Genomic DNA, 19064 nt, shown 5'->3' with positions numbered 1-19064 from the left:
GTTATATTTAAAGAAGTACAGTTACGATAAAAATACTAATTTGGCCGGAAATGATGTGCGGGTCTCTGTTAGTTCTTATTAAAACCTTTCGTTGCGAAGTAAATATTGAATTACTCAATTTTGACCTGAAAAAAACTTTCAAATACGTCGAAAATTATCTCAAATATGTGAAGGATCTTGAGATGCCAGGAAAAGAAAATTACTTGTCAACGTACCAAGATGGGTAAAACAAGATATCTCTTTTGTTTGATGATGATGAGACTGTACAGCTAGATTGTGTTTTTAGATTTTTGCTGGCCATTGGCCTTTTTTTATGCTATTTATTTTCTTAACTACTTTATGGGTACTGTTTCGTTTTTAGCTTATTTTCCTTTATTGTCGTTTACTGTTTTTTTTTGGCACAGATAACCACGTTGCTTTGCACCAAAAAAACCCAAGCAACCAATCAACTCTTTTGTTTGTTCCATAATTATGCACACACCCACTGCCTAAACTACATCTATACTGTATTTTGTCTCTCCTCACAAACTTGTTTTTGTTCTCTTTATCTCCGTTTAAGCCTGGAGAAGATTCTTAACTGGATTGGGTCAAATGTTTGCCAATAAAAATTTGTAAAACTGTAAACGTCTGAAGTGAATGGCATTAATGTTTAGGTTACATATTCTATGGTAAGAATAAAAAACTTTTTTTTATCGTATCATTTAATTCAATATCTTTCACTTGATGAAATTGTTTCTCTTTTAATATGTGTGTGTGTATATATATAAATGCTAAGTGTCAATCAGTTGGTCACGCTTGATTTCTCCAAATTTCATGAGTTACACGAGTCCAATTCCAGTTTTCTTCTATAATACTTCCTCTTTTGATTGCCCGTTCCTATTTTAGTTGATAATTGCTAACATAGGTGTAAATAGGACCTCAATGTCGGCACTTTTTCTGCTATATAAAAGCTTGTCGAGGAGGGAGTTCCCAAGACCAGATCACGCATGGTATTATGTGTGTGACGCAACATTATCCTCCTCATTATGACGTCAGGTAGGCAGGATCCGAATAGGAAAGCTTTCCCATCATTTTGGATGGGCTGTTATACTACTATGTATATAAACACATATATAGATACACAAATTCAATTTGGAAAATGTGAATATACTAATGGTTCTTTGGCTGGTAGTAAAACCTCTATAGCAAAATTAAAAAGCTAACAAAATTTATTTATATAAACAAAACTTGTGTTCTTGGATCATTTCAAATAGTTCTAATAAATTTAGTACAAAATTTAATTAATGATTTAAATTTCTAATAATCAGTTCCATTTCCTGTAGACCTGAGGGTTAACTCCAAATCTCAAGTACACAAGGTTACTGTGTCTGTATTTCCTATATATGTCTGAGCCTATATTTAGATCAAAATAGCCTGGAACTTAAACACTAACTCACTAAACTGATAAACGAATACTACACTCAAATCCAATAAAGTCTACAGATGTCAAATAAAATATTTTTTGGTATGAATGATGAACAAAATAGTTTTTCATGTTTATTTTGAATTTTTTATTGGCTTGATTAAAATGTTGTTCTTTTGGTCACCTGTTTTGTTGGTGTAACTTTGAGTGCATGTATACATTTTCATAGTAAACTGGTCAGTATATATTTTCTGTTGGATTTACCATTGATTTATGTTTAAGATTACAATAAACAAGCATTTGGTATACACATGGCCCTACTGTTTACCATTATAATTCATAATAAAAAATAATAATAGAAAACTACAAACAGCAATTGTTGTGTAACATGTAGGCACAGCATTCAAAAAGCATCTTATTGATAAAACAATTCATTTGTGCACAATGTTACTTTAATAAATTATTGCTCACTCCAGGTATTACCTCTTATAGTTTCATGCTATCCAAAAACGGCCCGGCATGGCCAGGTGGTTAGGGCGCTCGACTCGCAATCTGTAGGTCGCGGGTTTGAATCCCCGTCCCACTAAACATGCTCTCCCTTTCAGCCGTGGGGGCATTATAATGTGACGGTCAATCCCACTATTCGTTGGTAAAAGAGTAGCCCAAGAGTTGGCGGTGGGTGGTGATGACTAGCTGCCTTCCCTCTAGTCTTACACTGCTAAATTAGGGATGACTAGCATAGATAGCCCTCGTGTAGCTTTGCGCGAAATTCAAAAACAAACAAGCTACCCAAAAAAAAAAAAAAACAGTATCATATAGACAACAGAGAATATGTCAATTGAATTATCAAATTATTCATATACAATTTTAGGTGGTTAGGGCGCTCGACTCGTAATCTGAGGGTCGCGGGTTCGAATCCCCGTCCCACCAAACATGCTCGCCCTTTCAGCCGCGGGGGCATTATAATGTGACGGTGAACCCTACTATTCGTTGTTAAAAGAGTAGTCCAAGAGTTGGCTGTGGGTGGTGATGAGTAGCTGCCTTCCCTCTAGTCTTACACTGCTAAATTAAGGTAGGCTAGCGCAGATAGCCCTCGTGTAGCTTTGCACGAAATTCAAAAAACAAACAAACATATGCAATTAATTAATTAAAAATTAAACATTGACAAACGTATATAAATCAATAACTTCATTAAAATTCGTACGTTTTCTTTCACAAATAAGTACAATGAGATGTACTAATACTTTTTTTACTTATTTAATTTTGAATATTGAACAGAGGGATATCTCAGTTCAATATTTTTATGTGGAAAATTAATTTTCAAAATAGCTTTTAAGTACTTCAATTCTTTCTTGATCTTTGCATAATCCTTCTGCTGAGTAAGTTTTTCTTCCAGTTCCTCAATGGTCTTGTTTTTCTTTACTAATAATTCCTCCAAATGAACTATCTGAAAAGAAAGTTTGTGTTAAAATGCTTCCCCATCATTCTGCATATTCTTATAAAATTGCTTATAAGGATAAATTTATTAGATTAATAAAAAAGTTTGAAAATCATTTTGAAAACTGTGGTTACAATGTTTGAATTGTTTTATGGGAAATTGGAACTTTGTTGCTAAAGAGATCTTCGGTAAATGGATTTCAGTCATTGTTGAAACACACTGCTTGTTTGAACAGTATTGTCTGAACAAGAATCTTGCAATATTTAATATCTTTGTTTAGATCCCCCACCAAAATTTTTATAATCATAAAGAATCTTTGATGCTGAAGAGATTTTGAATGAATGACATCCACTCACTATGTTTTTAATCAATCTGCTCTCTCTTATTAACTGGCCCGGCATGAATATGATGGTTAGGATGCTTCACTCGCAATCTGAGGGTCGTGGGTTCGAATCTCCGTCCCACCAAACATGCTCGCCCTTTCAGCCGAGGAGGCATTATAATGTGATGGTCAATCCCATTATTCGTTGGTAAAAGAGTAGCCCAAGAGTTGGCGGTGTGCAGTGATGACTAGCTGCTTTCCATCTAGTCTTTCACTGCTAAAAATTAGGGACGGCTAGAGCAGATAGCCCTAGTGTAGATTTGTGCGAAAGTCAAGCCAAACCAAACCTCTCTTATTAAAGTTCTGTCCTGTACTGCTTAACCAATGTATGAACATTTTCTTCTTTCATTTAGTTCACCAACCAAAGAAATTGTATGCCTCACAAAACACATTATAAATTTGAAACTTCTACAATCCGATTCAATTTTTTGTACCATACACAATAAAAAAACAAAAAAAAACATTGAGTGTACACATATCAAACAAACCATAACACTTTACTGGCTGTTTTTGTTTCATAAATATAATACATTTTACATTTAACACAAAAGGAAAGACATTTATATTAACTTTTTGTAATTGATATATTAACTTAATAGTTTGTTATTTCTGAGTTTTTGTTTTGAACTTAAGAATACGAAGTATTTCCTTTTCCAGCTAAAGAATGTACTCTCTATATCTAATTCAGTAATTTTTGTTTCATAAACAAGAGGAAATCCTCAATAGCCGCGACACTTGAAATTCTTTTAGGCAAGATAAGAGTAAATTAATCTATGATACCTTTTATTCCTTTTTATTTGCTATATTTTTGAGCGCGAGCAATACCAAGTGTGGGGTGCGCGTATACCCAATTCAATTTTATTACTCATCAGGATCTCTACCAGCCTACCCTCAAATTGAAAATATTTTAAGCAGAATTTGTGCAAATTAACCTATGAGACTTTGGGTGTGGTCATATACATCAATCTAATGTTTTTAATATCGTTATTGTCCCCCCTCCAATTGCATTCTTGTTGTTATACTAATGTTGAAGAATACTTAGTGGAGCATTCTAGCACATGAAAGGCCTATTATTTCACTCATTAGTCTAACACTATCTTAAGAAATAAACTCTGGATAACAGTACATATAACGACAAATAATAAAATGTATTTAGACATAGAACACTTGCGTACCTGAGGGGGGGGGGTAAGTTTTGTAATGGTTCAATAACATAAGTGGAAAGATGTTCTTTAATGGCTACTTTTTCATCTATATATATTTTCTTTATAAAACCTACAAGAACTAAGAAAAACCTCAAACCTCTGAAAGGTATATAGCTTATTAATTAACATCTTAATTTTAGAAAAGAGAGCAAGTAAGTAACAAAATCAACTGAAAATAAAGTATAATAGGAAACAATTTAAAAAACTTGCTTTAGTAAATTATTTACTACCAGCTGGAGTACCCGTTACCTGGACGGAAGTTATGTAAATTCATGATTAATGAAATGTTAGATTAGGACATGAAAAGTTGCTTCCTTTATGTAATTGTAAAAAAACTCAAAAACGTCCATAAAAAGTGCAAAACACAAAATGTGAAACCGCAAATTTGTATGTACCCCCGCATGGACCTAATGAACCTCCATAACAATTTTGGTGAAGAACCATCTACACCCTGCGAAGTAGTTACACGGACATACAACAGACAGTGCTATTATATTTATATAGATCCAAAACATCTTCCGTAAGGATCGGAGTGAGAAAGTTGTCTTGTCAAGACTACTCACTGGTCACAGTTTTGTTAATTCATCGTTTTCTTTTATGTGGGACTGATCCACCGATATGTGGCTTTTTTGACACTCAGGTCACAATTGCCCATATTTTATTTTCGTACTGTGAGAATGTGAGAAGCGGGCACCATTATAGACATGAATTTTCTAATGGTTTACCCTTGACATTGGACGGTGTCATTGGTTTTGGTAACACTGTCCAGTTTGATTGTGTTTTTAGTTTTTTGCAGGCCATTGGACTTTTAAAATATATTTAGTTTTTACCTGATTGTTGGGAATTCTTTAGCTTTCAGCTTGTTTTCTTTTTACTTTTTATAGAGTTTTACTTCTGCTTGCCTTTTTAACGGTTGTTTGGCGCTGATACCCTTGCTACTTTGCGCCACTTCAGTCCAAACAACCAAAAACATCACACCAGAAAATCTTATTGTGTATAAAGGTGATATGACTATAGGAACACAAGACAAGAGTTCAGGAAACTCTTAATTAAAAAAGAAAAATAATCTAATATTTTACAAAAAAGCTCATAGTAACAGTTATTTTAAACATGTAACAAAAACACTGCTATATTCATGTCAAAAGAACAAATATTTAACATTATATGTTAAGTTGAACAGTTATATTTAATTCAAATACCTAACAAGGAATATCCTTAAATGATACAGTCTGGTCTGGGTTTATTGTGAACATATGGGTTTTCGTCGTGTTTTGAATTTTTTCCGAGTACAGTTAATTTATTAAAGTTTATCAATAGATGGAGACACTTTTGATACATATAGCTTTTTCAAGCTACAATGTTCTTCCCTCTATTTTAGTAATGTTCTTCAAATATAAAAGGACTGTTCATACGAACAACCTAAATGTAAATTTATGTTTTGAAATTGACATGGGTAATAGAATTTCAGTTTTGAATAAAACCGAATACCTTCAAATTAAAGATTTGTTGAAAATTAATTTAAGATAATTTTTGGTCTGGCAGGTACTTACTTGCGAGGCACTTGTCTCTTTCAAATTGTTGACTGTAGACTGTAGACTTTGTATATCGTCAGCTAGCTGGGAAATCTGAGAACAAGATGTGTACAATTAAAATCATAAAACTCAAAGCTATTTTAGTTTACACTGGAACTTTTGACTCGTTGAAGTTACCAAACAACTTTGTAAACTGTTTACAAATTCATCCAGAAAACAAGAAATAAGGAGCACATTCCTTCAAGTTCTCTATTTGAAAAAATTAACAGTTCTAAGAAAAGGAAGAAATAGTTGTAGAAAATAATCTACATCACTGATTCAGTTACAAGTTTCCTATTTGTAATCACGATTCGATCCCAAAACCAATTGAAATATATGAATTCGTCACCAAACGTGTGTGTCTGTTTGAAAATTCCTGGTGGTTAGGAAGTTAGGGTGTTTGGCTAAAAATCTTAAAGTCAGGGGAATGAAACTCATTATCAGCTGTGGAAGCGTAAGAATGTGATGGTTAATCCAATAATTCGTTGGCTAAGAGTTGGAGGTGGGTGGTGTTGACTAGCTGACTTTCCTCTAGTCTATCACTTCAAAATTAGAAATGGCTAGCGCAGATAGCCCTCTGGTGGCTTTGCGCAAACTTATGAAAACAAACTAAAGAAACTGTTCAGGTATTGAAACCAGAAAACATTCTAGTAGTGATCAAAGGTAAGAGCCATATTAGACACACAAAAAAATATAATTATTACGTATCACCCAAACATCCAAAGTATGATGAAAAATAACGTGTAAACACCCCAGTAGTTCGTTATTATTCTATTTAACACGTCCTTCAGGAGCCAAGGGGTGTCTTTACACTACAATTTGTTGAACATTAAAAGTAAGTTCAATCCGGAAACTCCCAAAGAGGGTGGTTTTCGACGTATCTTTTCATTTGTTAATTCATAAATATATAAGTGAAATACAGAATCCCCAAGTCTCCACACAAGCTAGTACTGAGGTCTACTCGCTGGGAGTAAATTCAGTACATATATGTTAAGCCACATTCTCAGCATCATTAATCAAGCAATTGCCAATCTTTTATGCTTCTGCTATCACCTTTTTATGTTTAGCTTTCAATTGAGATACGAACGATTTCACCTGCAATTCAGTAGGGAAGGTCAAAGCATCACGATGGTCAGCAGTAGGATGAGCAGACATTGAAAGCAGCTATAGGCATAATATTGTATTCGGCTTCCTGCACAATATCTACAAAGATGGTTCTAAACGGTTCCTGAATACCTCTGCGAGTCATTTGGAGACTTCCATGCTTCATGTGCTTGGTCGTTAAGTTTGTGATGCGCTAAAAAGAGTGCAGGAAATTCCTTCTTTTTAGCCAATAAAATGTCCAAAAATTCAGTTCAAATAAAAAAAAGCCTAATTGGGTAATTGTTGTTGTTTTTTCAACAGAAATGTCCCCCATTGGCTTGTGAGGGACCTGTTAAAACACATTGATTGGGTGTCGTTATATAGAATCTCTACATGGTTCTTTTGACCACAACTCTGTTTCTGTACTTTGTTATATTCTCTATCTGATTCTCCTGATCACTCTAACAACAACCCTGATGAGAAGTGTCCCGTATTCCTTATGAAATAAGATACGCTTACATTAATACTGATATCTTCATCATGAAAATGGGCCCGGCACGGCCAGGTAGTCAGGGCGTTCGACTCGCAATCTGCGAGTCGCAGGTTCGAATCCCCGTCACACCAAACATGCCCGCCCTTTCAGCCGTGGGGGCTTTATAATGTGACGGTCAATCCCACTATTCGTTGATAAAAGAGTAGCCCAAGAGTTGGTGGTGGGTGGTAATGACTAGCTGCCTTCGCTCTAGTCTTACACTGCTAAGTTAGGGACAGCTAGCGCAGATAGACCTCGTGTAGCTTTGCGCGAAATTCAAAACAAACAAACAAACAATCATCATGAAAACAGCTTTTCTGTTGATTTCTCTTGAAAGTCGTAAGTTATCCTCTATTCTCTCTTTGTTTTAATTTACAGCTTATATTATCAGACTTGATATATGCAGCTAATTTTTCTCACAACACCTCCTCTTCCCGGACAAGGATTTTTGTAATAATCATATTTTCCCAACTCCTGTGAAAGTTCTTACTAATAGATTAAATACAGTTCGGAGAAAGAATCTTGTAATTGCTTCATTAAAAACAATGTTATTATTGTCGTGCAAAGCTACATAACGGGACATCTTCACTCTGTTCACCGCGGGGAATCGAACACCGGATGTTAATGTAAGTCCGGAAACCTGCCACTAACCTATCGATGGACTCATCAAATTGAAATAGAGTAAGAAATTATATTAACATATATTTTTAAACTACGTTTATTATGATATATATTTGACATTGTGGTCACTGTTTCAAGTATAAACAAAATGCTTATAATATCAAGAAATAATTGAGTTACAAAATATGTTTTGAACTAGATGAGCAATGATATATCAAACTATAGAACTTATGATTTGTTTAATATCTGAACTTTAAGAATGATAAAACGTTTATTCTATATTTACCTATTAACTTAGTGTAAGTCATACACTGCAGCTTTGTGAATTAAATAAACTTTTCAGCAAAAGTACTTGAATATATCTCAACATACACTCCCTAGATGACGCCACGTATACCTTACCTTCTTTTCTTTAGCAGCTAGTTCGGTTTCCAAAGTCGACTGGTTGAGCACTTCTACAGCTTGCTCCATAGCGGAAGCTTTCTGGATCTGAAGAGACTGTTTGGCGTCGTCAAACCGCTCTTTCAGCGAAGACACCTCTTTCTCTGCCAGTGTTGCCCTCTAACGAGAAGAAAAACAATATTGCTGACAAGTTTTTCTAATGTTATCCAACCTCGTAACACTGCTAGACTAATCAAATCTACACTTTTTTCTTCTGAATTTTCAAACGTATTTAGATACTTGAGATCAGGATAATGGTATTTATATAAATTATATAGAATTCACGTAGCAAAATTCAACAAAAACGGGCAAATATTTTAAACAACAATCCCTTATGTTTTATTTTATCTTATGACATGTTTCTAAACGGTCATGGAAAATTTCGCCTTATTAATGTAACAGTTTTCAGCACCATCATCGTACAACGAAACAACGAAGAAGGGAGTTTTAGTTTTGATAATTTTCACATTTGTTTGTACTTGGGAGTAATAATTTTTCGATGTTGGTGTTTGTTTGTTTTTTTTCATTTGGTAACTGTGAACATTTTGTGTTATTTCATAGGGGGCGTGGCACGATCTGGTGGCTAGGGCGCTCGACGATTCGCAACATGCAAGTCGCAGGATCGAAACCTGTCGCTAGACATACTCACCCTTTCAGCTGTGGGGCAGTATAATATAACTATCAATCCCACTTCTCTTTAAAGGAGGCCCGGCATGGCCAGGTGGTTACGGCACTCGGCAATCTGAAGGTCGCGGGTTCGAATCCCCGTCACACCAAACATGCTCGCCCTTTCAGCCGTGGGGGCGTTATAATGTGACGGACACTAAACACTAGGTCATATCTAGCCGTTCTTTTTAATAGAAACGTTTTTTCGTATATATTCTGGATTGTGATAATGACTATTTATGATTCGCGTCTCGTTTCCGCGTAAACGTGTCCCACACTCTGGAGTCATGGGTGCGTTATAAGAGTGAATGTGAAAGCGGTCAGACAAGAGTTGGTGGTGTTGCTGTTCACTAACTGTGTTACTTGTAGTCTATGTGTTCATGATTATGGAATTAAAAGACAAGACAGACCCCGGATACTTGGTTAGTCTACCTTCGGTCTGGTCAGAACAGACGTGTAACATTATAAAGGGTTTCTGTAGAAGCTGCCCCCCAGTGGCACAGCGAAATGTCTGCGGACTTTTATTGCTAGAGGGTTTCGATACCAGAAGTGAGCAGAGCATAGATAGCCCTTTGTGTAGCTCTGTGCTTCATAACAAATAACAACTGTAGAAGCTGTGTTCAATTGAGCAAATAAATGTATGGTACAACTACATGTTCAAGATTTGGTTTGGTTTTTGAATTTCGCGCAAAGCTACACGAGGGCTATCTGTGCTAGCCGTCCCTAACTTAGCAGTGTAAGACTAGAGGGAAGGCAGCTAGTCATCACCACCCACCGCCAACTCTTGGGCTACTCTTTTACCAACGAATAGTGGGATTGACCGTCACATTATAACGTCACCAAGGCTGAAAGGGCGAGCATATTTGGTGAGACGGGGATTCGAACCCGCGACCCGCAGATTATGAATCAAGCGCCCTAACTATCTGGCCATGCCGGGCCCAAGGTTTGGTATACCGTATATGAACGAAATGATCTACAGTCTGTATTTTCCATAGGTACTTTGTATACAAGCACACGCAAAGAGCTTAGCACATAAATGTGCTAATTTGTTTCGTCTACAACAAAAAACTAAGTGTCTAAGATGTCGGAGGGTCTTCACACACTGTCTTGTTTATATCGTTTTCGATGCACTTATACATTAATAAGAAAATAACAGTTTAATATGGTTGAATAATAAGATAAACAGTTCAATATGGTATATTTTATACAACTATATTCACAGAAAGATGTAATTATCCGTAATGTTTTAAATCTTTATCGAATAACAAAAACCTAACAAGTTTGGTTGTTGTGAATTTCGTGCAAAGCTACACGAGGGCTATCTGTGTTAGCCGTTCCTAATTTACTAGTGCTGGACTATAAGAAAGGCAACTAGTCAATACCACCCACCGCCAACTCTTAGTCTATTCTTTTACCAACGAATAATGGGATTGACTATCACATCATAACGCTGGAATGGCGAGCATGTTCGGTGACGGAGATTCGAAACCACGACCCTCAGATTGCGTGTCGAGCGCCTTAACCATGGTTAACTGGAACTGCTATGATTCAAATGAGTTTGTTTCACTTGAAATCTTTAACGCAGTCTATGGTTTGAACTTCATGCTTAGTCATTTCCTACCGGGTGATTGTTTTTAAGCTTATAAAAGCGTTTATAAAATAGTTTTTTTAAGGACACGACCGAAACTGAATACCAAACAACGTTGTCGTACACTATTCCACTGCCCTAACAAGACTATCAACAGTAACTTATGAATATTTTGTCAGATTCCCGTGTTCGACCATCTTGATGAGCATATCACTAGGAACCCACGTGTTTAGTTGTAATTTCAGTTGTTTGAATTCATTTAACACCCGGAAATCACGAAGGCCTATATTATGAAATTCATAAATGACAAGATTAGTTCATTATATAAAAGAACACTTTCTCAAACTTGTTTTTAACAAATAAAAAATAGAATGACAGTCATACTTCTCTCGACTTCTTTGTGCTGTAAGATCACGATGTTAGAAAAAAATCAGTTAAACACAAATATACGATGCCCTTTAACCGAAAGATGGAGTTCTTCAGGAGCAAACTAGGAATGTTTGCCCGTGATAGAGAAAGAATCACCATTTCGAAAGCGCTCGGGTTATGGAGTTGCGTATCTTTGTGTTAAATCTCAGCATTTCCTTAGACAACAAGAGCCCAACAGTTGGCGATGGGTGCTGTTGGCAAGCTGCCTTCCCGCTAGTCTATTAGTCAAAATTACTGACACTTATGCGCAGATAGCAATTGTATATATCTGTGAGATATTTTGAAATAAACAAACTCGCGACTCCAGATTCTGACTTCATTTGGTTCTAACAATGAAAATAGCACATGCTAATTCTACCATCATGCTCGCATTTTTCCAACTTTCAATACAGGAGAAAGAAAGTCGGCAATGATTCGTCCTGAAGGCTTTAGGCAATAATGGATTGCATAGAGTGTAGTTTTTATGGTGAATGATTGGTCAAAATAAGATTTTCCAGTTGTTAAAACCTACACACAAGTGAGATAATAGCCTTTCAACAAACAGACGCTAAATACAAACTTTTTCTATAGCATGGGTACAATGTCGAAACTTGAACTACGTAAGTAAAATGCGCCAACCTCATATAACTCTCCTGAATAATGTATAAATGCAGATTTGACGAGATTACACGAGATTTTCATGTACTTCAGTACATTTAATTGGAAGTAAAACAAAACCCACAATGTGGTTTAAAACATGAGTGGGATTGCTGGACCTAAATATTCAAATTACACAAAAACAATAACTAAAACTTTCAAGAATAAGTTTTATTACATTAAGAACAACTTACTGCAGCCATAGTTTCGTTTAGAAATTTCAGATCAAAAACACATTCATAAGGAATACCTATTGATTGCATTTTCTACACTTAGCATCTCCTATAATCAACGCACGTGAGAAGTAGCGCCAAAGAAAGAAATGTAAAATTAACTATTTGAAAACGCATAAAAATGTTATAAATAGACGGTTTTAGGAGGGAGTTTAACCATTTCGTTCTTTCAACATCTTTGAATAATGAAAAACATTACTTGAGAAATAAAACAGTACCTGATCAAAATATTAGTATATCAGATTATCTATGAGAAGGTTTACGTGTGTCAACATGGCGGACTATCATAACAAGTACCAGCTCTAAACTTCTATATCATGTTAGAGAAAACAAGTCTTGTCATCAAGATTCTCGCACATTTGGATGCAGCAAAATTTCAGCACATTGAACCACTGGCCATCTAGAACTCTTGATCTTACCAAGCAAAATTATTCACCTATGCACGTGCCCGACAGGCGCTCTTCCATGGACACAAGCTTAGGCGACTAATTGTTATTGCTGAAGCTGTTAAGCAGCACGAATGAATATTCATGAAAATCCTTCTATGAAAGACGGTATAAATTAGAGACGCCTGAACTGCGACACTTAGTACACTCTAAACAATAGTAAATTAAAACCCATTTGGCCATAATGGAGCAGAATACAGTCTGGTTAGTGTTAAGAGTCAGCAGAAACTCTAGTCAGAACCACTAGATAGTTTCAGTATTTCAGACTACAAAAACTAGACGTGATGTCTTCACGTTGTTTTTTACTTTGCGTATTTCTAGTACTGGTGAATAATGAGAAGTGTGTTCCATTCTAGCCATCAACAAGTCTTTCCAAACTGATTAATTATATTAAATTAATAAAACTTTTAATTCTACGAACTTATTACTGAAAGTAAAGAAGACTGTATAGCAATATGTCAACCACACTATATCAGCTATATCCAGTGCCGACGTGGCCTTTCGCAAATACTTGGGCTCATCAGACCGCTGGGATATGACGTACGTAGTAGGGGTTGAGGCGCTATTATTTTAATTAATATTACGAATCAACAACAGTAGATTTTCTAACAAACATTATTGTAAGTAAAAAAAGCCGATGAGAAAAGAGTTCCCAGTGGCACAGCGGTATGTCTGTGAACTTACAACGCTAAAAACCGGGTTTCGATACCCGTGGTGGACAAAATACAGAAAGCACATTGTGTAGCTTTGTGCTTAACTAAAAAAGAAAAAAAAAACGATAAGTAAAAACAACTCCAGGCTTGAATCCAATACTTTTGGCTAACAGGGTCAATGCTCTAAAAACTGAGTTATCCAATAGCACAAACTTGCCCTCTTTTTTTCACCCACACATATTTTTTACAAAGAGTAATAATTTCATACAACGTTGTGCTCAAAGCTTTTTTACGAAAAGTAAGAATTTCGTACAACGTTGTGCTTCAAGCAGTTGAAAAGTAGCTTTACCACCATCCAAACCTGTCATACAAGTCTAATTATGTTCACATATGTATACATTTTTTGTTACTATTATTTCTACAAGTGAAAAGAAACTCCAAGACTGGGGCTTATATCCCAGTCCCGGAGGTTGATACGATATTTATATTATCATATTTCAGGATCACTAACTTTTATAGTATGAACTAAATTAAGTGTGTAATTTTCATTAATTATATTTAAGTCGCTTATAAATTATTAGAATTAGGGCAAAAATAATAACACATCATTATTATATATTTTAACACCAGTTATTTATATTTACTTTTTAAAGTAATTTTACTCATCATTTGGAAGAACTGGTAAACCAATAAGCATGGTTGTCATAGCTAATACTTCCCATGAATTACGTCAGCTACAAAGACCTTCTGCAGTATGACGTTCAGTAATTCAAAATTGACTCAACTCATTTCGGATATAGTTATACAGTTTAAAATTGTGTGATAATAATCGTAGTTTTGTTTGTCATATAATGTATAGTGCTCGGTAATACCTCTTTTAACGTATCTACTAGTTGCTTGGCATTTTTTTCAACGTTTCAGAAGTTATTTGCACTTCTTCGGCAACAAATCAAGGAGACAAAACCCTTATATTTCTTCGTGCTCGTTTGTCGCTAAATATGAAATAAAGCCGACATTGTAATTTACGTATACTTAATAATAATATTTCTTACTTACGGGTAATTTAGGGTGCCGAACACGTCTAGACTGTGAATCCAAGGGTTCATGGTTCGCGTCTTGTTGCTGCAAGAGATAACCTCCGCACTTAGGAGTTTTGGTACGCTCTAGGAGCGACAGTCAAATCCTACTATTTGATTACAAAAGAATAGCCAAAGAATTGGCGATGCTGTTGACTAATTGCCTTACCCTTAAATTAGGGTCGACTTATGTGCATACGACTTTTAAAAATAAACAAAGTATAACATGTTCCCTTTTCAATAGCAAAAAATCACTAGGAAACACTAAACATTTGACATCAGATGCTAGTATTAAGAATTTTTACACATATTCGACACCAGGTTATTCTTGAAAGATGAGATGCGCGTAACAGAGGTCAGCTAGAGTTTTCCCTAGGACTTCACACAAAACTGCATAAGTTTCAAATACAACCAAACTGGAGCTAACTATAGTTTTCCACAGGACGTATCGATTGTACATAACAGTATAAGCATACATACGTACATATACTTACGTAGACAAACAGAGCTAAGTAGATTACATGCTTTCTCGCCATAACTGCCACTTATACAAACATTCCACTTGGGATTCTTTCCATAAAACAGAAACAACCTATCCTAGACCGCAACACTTGACTTTATTTGACGCTTTGTGTCTGACGGGTTATGAGGCCTTCCAGAAGAGCTGGTGCGTTAAATGTTAATTACATTAGCCGCGTTAATACCGACGCATACTATTCTAATCAAGCTATAGCTTAGTTAATTAATTACTCTACTTTGGAATCTGGAAACAATTCCTTTGCTTCTGCAATAAAAGCCAGCTTATCCCGGCTCTCAAGATGTAGCGTAATTACTTTAATTCTAGAAATTACTCGATCTACCCTTTCTGTGTGCAAGAATTATATATGGATATTTTTAATTCATGTTGATTACAGAGAAATGGATTAAATACATTAGGCGGTGAAAAAAGTGAAAGAGTTGTAATAATCTGACAACGACATATATGTGAATAACGAAACGGATAAGCACATTTTAGTTCCAACTGACGAGTGGAATTCCAATCTTTTCAAGCGAAGAACACACTTGATGTTCCACATAAGCAGCGTTTATCCCACCCCCACTAATATGAAGATATTAAAGCTCTATGTTTTTATTAGAAAACGAGAAATGGAATTCTTGATATTTTCAGGATATTTAAAGGAGAATCCTCAGTGTTTAAGGAAAGCCAATTTCCTTATAATCTGGCTAAGTGTCAACCATGTATTATGTATGGAAATTTACACAACACTGTTGGGTTACAAAAGTACTTTTGAAAATAAATGAATCAATATGTAGTTAAGCACAAAGCTACACAATGGGCAAGCTGTGCTCTGCCCACCATGGGTATCGAAACCCGGTTTCTAGAGTGATAAGTTCGCAGACATACCGCTGCGCCACTGGGTGGTGAAAATAAATGAATTAATACATTGATGAGTCATATATTCATTCAAACTATAAAATAAGTAGTATTTCGGAAAAATTAACGATGAAAAAAAAATAATACATTCTCTTGACGATTGTCCCGTGGTGAGACAGCCGTAAGTTTTCTGACTTACATCTATAAAGTACGATCACACCTATCACCATTTGGAATATACACCTGACCCATACTCTACTTACCGTCATTTTTCCTCGACAAACAATTTCTTTACTCGATAGTTCAGATGCATATACTGAGAGATTTTGATTGCGTGTATGAAAACACAGTCAGCAACGTATGATGTATATTAATAATCACAATCAACGTGTTTACTGAACTGGTGCATTTGTTTTGTTTGTTTCCTTTAGGACAAAGCTACATTGGGCTATCTGCTGTGTCCATCGCGGGGAATCAAACCACGGATGTTAGCGATGCAAGTCCGTGAGTTACCGCTGTCCCAGCGGGGGACCAACTGATGTAATATTGAAACATTGAATACCAGCCGGCATGATGGGCCCTGGTATTGAGCGAAAAGCCTCGTCGGCTTTGGATATAAAAGAGGAAGTGTGGTTGATGTATTACATATTCTTTACTTCCACTCATAGATTACTAGAATCTCCTGCATATATATATTTTTTAGTATTAATTTGTAATTTAATTATACTTTATAATTACTATTCGTTTAATTATAGGTATATTACTCTTGTTTCAGCTAGTCTAACTTACATGTTTAATAACCTAATGACCAATCACATGCAGTGTCAGCATGCAACCTAAAGAACCGTAAATTATACGGTCGAATATTTCACGTAGTTTTTCAGGTGTAGGCTGAGAAGATTCATCACATATACGTTGCGGAATATTTAACTTGGTTCTATCAAATGTTGAATGAAGAGATTATGGGATATCTAACTCGATTACATCAGATAGATAATGAGAATATGATGAGACATTTTACTTGGTTAGAAGATTTGTAGGATAAGGAGACGAAGGGACATTTAACATGGTTTCTTCAGATGTGTGATGAGGAAAGGATGGGACATTTAACATGGTTTCTTCAGATGTGTGATGAGGAAAGGATGGGACATTTAACATGGTTTCTTCTGATGTGTGATGAGGAAATGATGGGACATTTAACATGGCTTCTTCAGATGTGTGATGAGGAAATGATGGGACATTTAACATGGTTCCATCAGGTACAAGATGAGAAGAAGATGGGGCACTTAAAATGGTTCCATCAGATGTAGGATGAGGAGAAGATGGGACATTTAACATGGTTCCATCAGATCTATATAAAATAATCGGTAATATTCACTCCTAGCGTTCTCTAGAAATTAATGCTTTCTACTCATTTATTAAAAACACACACAACTTCCTACTCATTTACTAAAAACACATAGAACTTTAGTTTTGAATTGAACTAAGTTCCAATAAAAACTATCCTAAGCGCTTAAGACCGTAGTAGATTTAGGTGTTAATGGAATTTATATTGTGTTCATAATGATTCATTCTGACCTACTTAATTATAAGACAACTTTTTTTGTTTTGTTTTTCAACACAAACAGCAGTTGTTAGCTATCGTGAGAACTACGAAGAAGACTTGTTCAAAGAAAGTCACATTCTTGAGACTTGGTTTTGTAGAAAATTAAAAATGGCATTGTAGTCTGCTTATTACAGAAAAAGCAGCAAATGTTTCAGTTTGATTGTTAAGTAAAACTTGATAGATTGGTCAGATGATTGATTTAAGCAAGGTCCCCTATCAACATGTACACAGGTTCCTATACGACGGCATGTAGACATTTTTTTTTTTTTACGAAAGATATTTGTTTGTTTATTTATGATTAAGAACAAAGCTACATAATGGTCTGTCTATCTGTCTTGTGCTCAACACGGGTATCGAAACCCGAATTTTAGCGTTATAAATCCGCAGGCTTACCGCTGAGTCACTGGAGGGGTTTACAAAAGACGCAGGCAAACGGACTCGCAAGAAAGAAATGAGCTTCTAATTACGAGCTGAGACTGGATGGATAGACAGAAGAGTTTATATGGGAACATAAGCATCCAATGCAGGTCTTTAAGAAATGATGCAAGAAACTTGATAGGACACAGTTACATACAAACTGCAAAGCATCTGTCACGTGGTACTGTAGGCCACACTTTATTATGATCTACCAGACTGGAAATATTCTAGTATGTGTTGCCTGAAGGGTATTTGGCATAGTTACTGTAGAAACCGCCAACATACAAACAGATAGACAGAGAGAAGGAGAGGAGCTGCACTCGGGCATGAAATTGGGCGATGGTTTCGGACAAAGCCGCGGCCTCATTAAGTCTAAAGAACATCATACAATCACCCAACGAGGCTTATCTTAACCCACAGGCTCTCACAAGTCGGTGTATAATCAACGCTCCAATTCCACTTTTCATGACGTCCTTTGCTATTGATTTTATGTGTGACAGCAAATGTTAATTGACCAACATACGAGTGGAGAAAGATATGCACGTCCACTCAGTAAATTTGAATTTAAGACACTCTTACCGTCGACCATTATGTGCCGAATCCATTCAGGCACCCAAGTAATCGTTGCCCAAATGCTGTATTCTAGCGTGGCTAATCAAGTTTCTATTAATTTATAGTCAACTAAGAAATAAGCATTAGATTTCCACCACAGCACACGTTCGTTCAACTCTGCAGAACTGCATCGGATTTATAACTCTAGGCCCTCCAGTGGCTCAGCAGTAAATTTGAAGGCTTATAACGCTAAAATAAAAAAATAAAAAACGGGTTTCGAAAGCAGTAGTGGGCACAATACAAATAGTCTATTGTGTAGCTTTAGGTTTAACAACGAACAAACGAATTATAACTCTAAGCCCTCAGATAATTTGTTCACATATATATTATATAGGCTATATTTTCTATTATAAACCTTAGGAGCATAAGTCATTTATCGGGATTTTTATAGTCGAAATGGATGTTGAAAGAATAAATATGTTCCTTCTCAATATGCAAAACCTTCCGGACTTTACTTATTTATCATACCTTATACTTACAGACTAGTTGTGTACCTAGACATACCTTATACTTATAGGCTAGTTGTGTAACTAGCCATGCCTTATACTTACAGACTAGTTGTGTACCTAGACATGCCTTATACTTACAGACTAGTTGTGTACCTAGACATGCCTTATACTTACAGACTAGTTGTGTACCTAGACATGCCTTA

General features: G+C 35.7%; 1 protein-coding gene across 9 annotated transcripts in view; it reads right to left on the bottom strand.

Annotated features, from left to right (window-relative positions):
- Nucleotides 1-19064, bottom strand: part of LOC106478485 (homeobox protein cut-like) — a 153296-nt gene that overhangs the window by 30591 nt on the left and 103641 nt on the right. For all 9 annotated transcript variants that reach the window (XM_022382094.1, XM_022382093.1, XM_022382091.1 and 6 more), the window contains 3 exons: nucleotides 8637-8795; nucleotides 5978-6052; nucleotides 2743-2849 (listed from right to left, as the gene is read on the bottom strand). In XM_022382094.1, coding sequence (XP_022237802.1) covers nucleotides 2743-2849; nucleotides 5978-6052; nucleotides 8637-8795 — 341 coding nt within the window. The remainder of the gene's footprint in view (nucleotides 1-2742; nucleotides 2850-5977; nucleotides 6053-8636; nucleotides 8796-19064) is intronic.

The sequence above is a fragment of the Limulus polyphemus genome, unplaced genomic scaffold (assembly GCF_000517525.1).
Source record: "Limulus polyphemus unplaced genomic scaffold, Limulus_polyphemus-2.1.2 Scaffold216, whole genome shotgun sequence".
In the NCBI taxonomy this organism is placed as follows: Eukaryota; Metazoa; Arthropoda; class Merostomata; order Xiphosura; family Limulidae; genus Limulus; species Limulus polyphemus.
This window is presented reverse-complemented; position numbering and strand designations above follow the sequence as displayed.